Here is a 7500-nt window from a genome sequence, read left to right on the forward strand (position 1 = left end):
GTGTGTGTGTGTGTGTGCGTGTGTGTGCTGTGTGTGTGGTGTGTGTGATGTGTGTGTGGTGTGTGTGTGTGTGTGTGTGTGTGTGGTGTGTGTGTTGTTCATGTTTGTATATCCCGGTGGGGACCTAAACCTGAATACACACCAACACATGGGGACTCGTGTCACCGTGGGGACCAAAATTGAGGTCCTCATGGGCACAAAAGCTAATAAATTGTACAGAACAATATTTTTTACAAATCTAAAAATGCAAAAAGTGTTCTATGATCTTTAGGTTTAGGGATAGGGTTAGGGATAGGGGATAGAATATACAGTTTGTACAGTATAAAAACCATTAGGCTATGGAACTGTCCCCAAACATGGAAAAACAATAGCATGTGTGTGTGTGTGTGTGTGTGTGTGTGTGTTCATGTTTGTATATCCCGGTGGGGACCTAAACCTGAATACACACCAACACATGGGGACTCGTGTCACTTGGGGACCAAAATTGAGGTCCTCAGGGCCAAAAGCTAATAAATTGTACAGAACAATATTTTTTACAAATCTAAAAATGCAAAAAGTGTTCTATGATCTTTAGGTTTAGGGATAGGGTTAGGGATAGGGGATAGAATATACAGTTTGTACAGTATAAAAACATTACGCCTATGGACTGTCCCCATGGAGATAGTCAACCAGAAGCCTGTGTGTGTGTGTGTGTGTGTGCGTGTGTGTGTGTATGAGTGTGTGTGTGTGTTCACCTCTTTACCCAGAGGTAATCCACTGCCCAGCGCACATGTCAGACCGACCACTTTGGCAACAAATGTTTTTAAAGTGAGATATTCTTTTAGCACCACACCTCTGAGGATCGTCTTCATCTCAGGAATGCCGGACCCTGAACAAGAGGAACATCAGTCGATAGAGAAACCACTGCTGAATACTGAAGAGCTGTGTGTGTGTGTGTGTCTCACCGGCAGCCTGAGGAGCCACGATGTGTGTGAATCCTGCAGAAAAACTGATGAGAACCACAGGATAAGTGACCCACGCCAAATACTGTAAGACCACATTACTGTCCAAACCACCGTACATCCACTTCTGTGCTGTAGACAGACAGAGAGACAGACAGAGAGAGAGACAGACAGGTGTATGTTAATGTGCCATAAAACAATTTACACTGAAATCTGTCACAGTAACATTCTCAATCTCTATAAATCAGGTGTGATATAACACATGAAACTCCTGAGGTCAACAAGAACCTTTTTTTCAACAAGAAATTTTCATTGAAATGATTGCAGAGTTTTACATTCTGCAGACAAACCCCGAAGAAACTTGAGGATGTGTTTGATGTTTTTGAAGCAGCGAATGTTTAGCAGACAACGCGTCTTTGAGACACAAACATGAAACGTTAAGTGAATACAGTAACATTCACCTTCAGGCGATGATCTTCACACACTCACCTTGTAAGAGAAGAGCGATGCAGAAGTCCATAACAAAGCTGACCAGCGCCATGACCAGACCCAGCAGAATGAGAAAGATCCAGTCCTCACCCACCCGAGACATGAGGAACCTCTGACAGTGAACTGTACAGACTTCACAAAGACAGACAACATTACCCACAATGCACCTGCACCTGACACCTGTCTCACTTCACGTAGATGATGTTACCCACAATGCACCTGCACCTGACACCTGTCTCACTTCACGTAGATGATGTTACCCACAATGCACCTGCACCTGACACCTGTCTCACTTCACGTAGATGATATTACCCACAATGCACCTGCACCTGACACCTGTCTCACTTCACATAGATGATATTACCCACAATGCACCTGCACCTGACACCTGTCTCACTTCACCTAGATGATGTTACCCACAATGCACCTGCACCTGACACCTGTCTCACTTCACGTAGATGATATTACCCACAATGCACCTGCACCTGACACCTGTCTCACTTCACATAGATGATATTACCCACAATGCACCTGCACCTGACACCTGTCTCACTTCACCTAGATGATGTTACCCACAATGCACCTGCACCTGACACCTGTCTCACTTCACGTAGATGATATTACCCACAATGCACCTGCACCTGACACCTGTCTCACTTCAGATAGATGATATTACCCACAATGCACCAGTGCCTGACACCTGTCTCACTCCAGACATTACCCACAATGCAGCAGTGCCCAATAAGTTCAAGTAGTGTCAAAATTGATGAAAACACGTTAGTTCACACTCTAGCTATAAACAGTGTGTGTGTGTGTGTGTGTGCAGTGTGTGTGTGTTTGTGTTGTTGACTTGTGTTTGTGTTTTTAGAAACAGCAGTCCATTAAACTCAATAACATCATTTCTGTCGTCATTTCAAAAACATTAATTCTTAATTCAGCTGAAACGCAGCAGGTCTGGAAAAGCATTTCAGCCTCCAGAAAGCAAACACACGGATGCTGTTAGTATCCACGGCAACCTCGATAAGAGCCAACGATGACTCACCAAATGATGGAGAGAGAAGCAGCATATCCGAACACTTACAGGAGACAGGTCTAACACACACACACATGTCCGTCTCGTTTATTAGCTTCTGAAATGAGCCTCCAACTTTATACCAATGAGATGTGAGAGCATATTAGAGCGAAAGATGCTTTGACAAGCATAACTTCTAAATGTCTCGTTTATGTAGATGTAATGAGTGCCAGGAGGTGTGTGTGTGTGTGTGTGTGTGTGTGTGTGTGTGTGTGTGTTTCGCACTCAGTGGCTTTTTATCGTATTGTCTCTTATGACAATTATCTCAGAGGACATCATCAAACTCAACTAACGCTATTTAGGACTATAACAGTTTATAATTCATTCTTTAACATACTTTTTACAACACTGATTGACGACTCAAATAAGTTGAGTTTGATATCAGTTTGTTAAACTGAACTCTGAGCTGTAAATGAAAATGTTACAATCTGACTCCCTGAAGCGACTGCAGTGAGATGAGATTATTGGACATCACTCCATTAAAACGAACGAACAAACAAACCAAAACAATCATGTAGTGTTTCACACAATCCACTCTTACTGCTGGAATAAGAGCATCACTTTAAATTATATCAGTGCATAAACGCTTCATTGTGTAGTTACACACACACACACACACGCACGCACACGCACACACACACACACAGTACAGGAGGGGTGATGTAAGTTTTCGTTTTATTGATGAGGACATAAGTTAATGAGAAAATGACAATTAATGATCTTTATTAGGTTAACATGACACTTGTAGACTGTGTTTTTACCAGAAAAAAAGTCCCGAGGTGTTGATTCCAGGGCGTACGAAAACCCTGAGAGAGGCGCAAAGAGAGAGAGAGAGACTCTTTTTAAAATGCCAATAAAGCTATTTGAATCTTGCTGGTGTGTGCGCGTGTGCTATTGTGTGTGTGTGTGTCTGGTGTGTGTGTGTGTGTGTGTGTGTGTGTGTGTGTGTGTGTGTGTGTGTGTGTGTGTCTGGCGTGTGTGGACACAGAAAAATAAATTAACACGAGAACATTTGTTCCAGACTAAAAGCCAGAGAGAGGAACACACATAAAAAAAGCTCCCCGTTATTAACACAAACACCCACATGCAACAAAATCTGTTTGCTGATTACAGAAAGTCTGAAAACACACACTTTAATTTGATTCTCTACATTCAATAAGCACGTGCACACATACAGTACACACACACACACTTTTTGACGGATGACTGACATTGAGATTAACCCGCATCTGAGACAGAGGTCAGCTCTACGATACGTTCGGAGGTGATAGTTTGTTGTACTGATGATGTCACAGAAATCTATTTAGCGTTTCACTGTTACCATGACAACAACACACCGATCATCCATCCGCTTGATGAGAGGAGCAGTTCTGTGACCGCCTGCTAACCGACCCAGTAACCATGGTGACCTGTGGCACCACACAGACATACCTCCTGCTGATGTCACATCTGTTACAGGCAAACCGGACGTGTGTGTGTGTGTGTGTGTGTGTGTGTGTGTGCGTGTGTGTGTGTGTGTGTGTCAGAAAGTGAAACGGCCGGTGGTTATTCGCTGATAATTGGACCGTCCGACAGTCCAGACTCTTTCTCTCAATCCCCTGACACACACACACACACACACACTCGTTCAGTTTACATCACGTTGACTCAGTGGAACGATGACGCCCCCATCAGGACAAACACTGAAACTACACCCGACGCAAAACTGTTAGGTCTCATTTCACCTCACACTCATGTTTCACAACAACAGTGGTGGTGAAGCATGACCAGAATATTGAAATGAGTGTGAACACACCCTTACAAAAAATACCAGTTTTCACCACACTATTTACAGCAGTTACTATGGTAAGAAAAAATTCAACGCTTTGTCCGAATTTTGCATTGCAGCAAAGCAGCTTAACATGTATTGCAGACAGTACAGACATAAGACAGTATAGAAATCAAGAAAAAAAATCTAAATGATTAAATATCCAGAATGCATGGTATTATTGCACATTTGTTTTCAATAAGATGTGTCAGGGTACATTGACAAGACTGATAATAACTGTCTGTAGGTTTATAATCTGACTGCTATATTGATGGAGCTATTGTTGAAAAATAAGATCTATTTATGATGTATATTAGTGAAACTAACTTTAAAAATGTAATTTTCTGTAAGATTGTAATTGGTTTCTAAATAGAAAAACGACTGAATTGATAACTACATCAAGTTCAAACCATTTCAAGTAAATCACTGAAAAACAATCAAGTATTATATAATAATATCCATTACTGTAGCATAAGTATTATTATTTGACACTAGTAACTGCAGTAAGTCATTGTGGTATTTTGGTGCAAACATGTTGTGTTTAGTCTCACGATAAAGAATAAAGTGATGTAAGTGTTATTCTGGCCAGCAGAGGACGCTCCGATCACATTCATTTCAACACAACAGATCATGAGAGTCATTCAACATTACAGGTGTGCTTGAAACTGCACGTTCACTTCACAAATCAGAAGACTGAATGAATGAAGTTTTGATGTTTGTTGTGTTTCAGTGCAGGTGATGCGGCCTGGCGTGAAGAATTCAGTCCAACCATAAAGAAACACTTCTGAAGAACACCCGATCTTTGTTCTGTCATTCGCGCTATCAATATTATAAGCGGAACGTCAGATCTTTATCTAACTTTATATTATTCTATTAAAGGGTCAAAGTACCCCATAACCCAATCACTCATGACCCATAGGAAAATTTACCACGCTTTTATTATAGGTTTTTTTGGCAGACTGATTGCCACACATACCATGGTTTCACTGTGGGGTTATTGTGGTGAAACAGGAATTTTGTTCTCACTATGGTTTATATTTTGTAAAGCGACACATATCACAGCTGTTGTTTAATCACAGACACACACATCACGATCAGTTAAAGCTTTCATTTATAACAATTAAACGAAAGATATATCTAAACTAACTCTGTTACAGGCTGTTAAAATCTGCTCACAATAACCAGAAACTACTTTGCTATGACATGTGATGTCATAAATGACATGATATGAAACAAGCGTAAATATGTGCTATAATAAATCAATGACCGTCATAATAGGTAACATTTCAACCCTGTTACCGCGATCACATTTCAGTTAAAACACTCAAACCTGTGGTTCTGATGTGCAAACACTGAGCTAAAAATCACAAAAACCAGACGCATCAGAGATGCCACGGGGTGTTTAATGTGCTACGGTAACAGGACTGACTGAATGGTTAAGACACAGAGAATGTCCTGTTGCTGAAGTGTTGAAATTGTTTGAATGTTGCCTGGTGCGTACAAGCATCGCTCCAGGGTTGTGGAGGGGATTTGACTCACTTCGACACTTGACGCATCGTCCCTTCTCATATTCCAGCACTTTGAGTGACGGGCTGCGTTCAGAGATGGAACGCCGGTGACGGCCATCCTCTCGCAGTCGGGCTGCCTCTTCTTTTGCATAAACACCCAGTTCCTGAGTGTAACGCCCATACATCTACAGAGAGAGAGAGAGAGAGAGAGAGAGAGAGAGAGGGATTCACAGTGTGTTAACTTCTGTACTAGAGCCTGTAGCTCTAGGCTGTAGCTCGACCCAAAGCCGTGTGTTTTTCCCTCCACCAACACAGCTTAGAACCTACTACTGTTACAGTCATTAAAATAGCTCAGATTTTGTATTTAATGGAAAAGGGATTATATTTAGTTTTATAAAGTTGGATTTATAAATGTTTGGAGTGTTTTTTGTTTGTTAAATGTGCGTTTTTTTTTTTTTAAGTGACGACATCGACGACAGGCAGTGAGTTTATCACGTTTGATCAATTTAGCCAGGGCTGGATTGGCAACCGGGCATTTTCCCGGTGGGCCGATGTACTTTTTGGGCCGAAACGGACACATGGGCTGGAGAGATGCAATTGTGAATCGGACATGTATGCAGGAAAGGCAATGACAGCAGCACAACCTACCACTCGCAACCCCCCCCCTCAACAAAAATGGTGGAGGGCAGAAGCTGGTCAAAAATGCCAGGGCCAATTTAGCGTCCGAGTCCAGCCCTGAATTTAGCCTATATAATATCACATCAACGCTTGACTAGTCTACAATAAAATCCACAGATATAAAACACACAACAGTAGCCTACAGCACAATGTTAGATTAAAAGTGTATTATCACCATCTCAGAACAAAGGCATTTCTAACAAGTAGAGAGCAGGGCAGGCTGCTCTGCTGCATGAAACCGCGCATCGCAGAGGAAAAGCAAATGAATAATGAACAAATACATCAAAAAGAAATAGTCTTATAAAATCTAAAAAATCACAACTTCACCACAGAACATGACTATTCTTGTTTCCAACTAACGAAAAAAGCAAATCCCAAAGGAAAAGCGAGACATTTTGCATCCAGAATGTGCAGAAAGAGCGCAGCATCCACAGTGGAAGGGTTTAGTCCATGCACGTGAGGTGAATGTCTCATTGCCTATGGCTGGAAACCTCTGTGCGTGCATCACGCGTCGCTGCGGGCGTAAAATGCGTTATGGGTGCTGTGTCATAAAATGTTTTTTCCTAAAACAGACCCGAGGCCGGATCCGAGTGCGAGCAATGATGTGAAAATTGGCCCGAAGGCCGGCCCTATGGGCGTTAAAAAGTCGGGCCCCGAAGGGCTCGGGCTGAAATGCAGGGCTCTATTCTGTACACACCCGCCCTCACTGACATTTACCACGGTAAACACGGTATTCACAAAACACTAGAGGTAAAGGCATAACAGATGAATAGGGGATGTCCTTCAAACTGTGAAAGGAGCTTTTCATTAAAGACACTTTGTCTGTACTAACAACAACTGTAGTAAGTATGGTATTTTAAGCAGGTATTACCATGGTAAATTGTGTCTTTTACATTTTATTCTCTCTCTCTTTCACAGACACACGCCCTTTTGTAATAACAATTATTCTTGCATACAAACCCGAGGAGCAATAAAATCAAACAATGTGTGTGTTCTGCTGACATG

At 41.9% G+C, this 7500-nt stretch overlaps 1 protein-coding gene across 3 annotated transcripts in view; it reads right to left on the reverse strand.

Annotated features, from left to right (window-relative positions):
• Positions 1-7500, reverse strand: part of LOC130564385 (chloride channel protein 2-like) — a 50507-nt gene that overhangs the window by 24781 nt on the left and 18226 nt on the right. For 2 of the 3 annotated variants that reach the window (XM_057350416.1, XM_057350414.1), the window contains exons 2-6: positions 5849-6002; positions 3264-3308; positions 1431-1562; positions 945-1073; positions 735-868 (exon numbers count right to left, since the gene is read on the reverse strand). In XM_057350416.1, the coding sequence (XP_057206399.1) occupies positions 735-868; positions 945-1073; positions 1431-1562; positions 3264-3308; positions 5849-6002 (594 nt within the window). The remainder of the gene's footprint in view (positions 1-734; positions 869-944; positions 1074-1430; positions 1563-3263; positions 3309-5848; positions 6003-7500) is intronic. The other variant, XM_057350415.1, reaches the window with a different exon arrangement.

Source organism: Triplophysa rosa, linkage group LG14 (genome assembly GCF_024868665.1).
Source record: "Triplophysa rosa linkage group LG14, Trosa_1v2, whole genome shotgun sequence".
Classification (NCBI taxonomy): domain Eukaryota; kingdom Metazoa; phylum Chordata; class Actinopteri; order Cypriniformes; family Nemacheilidae; genus Triplophysa; species Triplophysa rosa.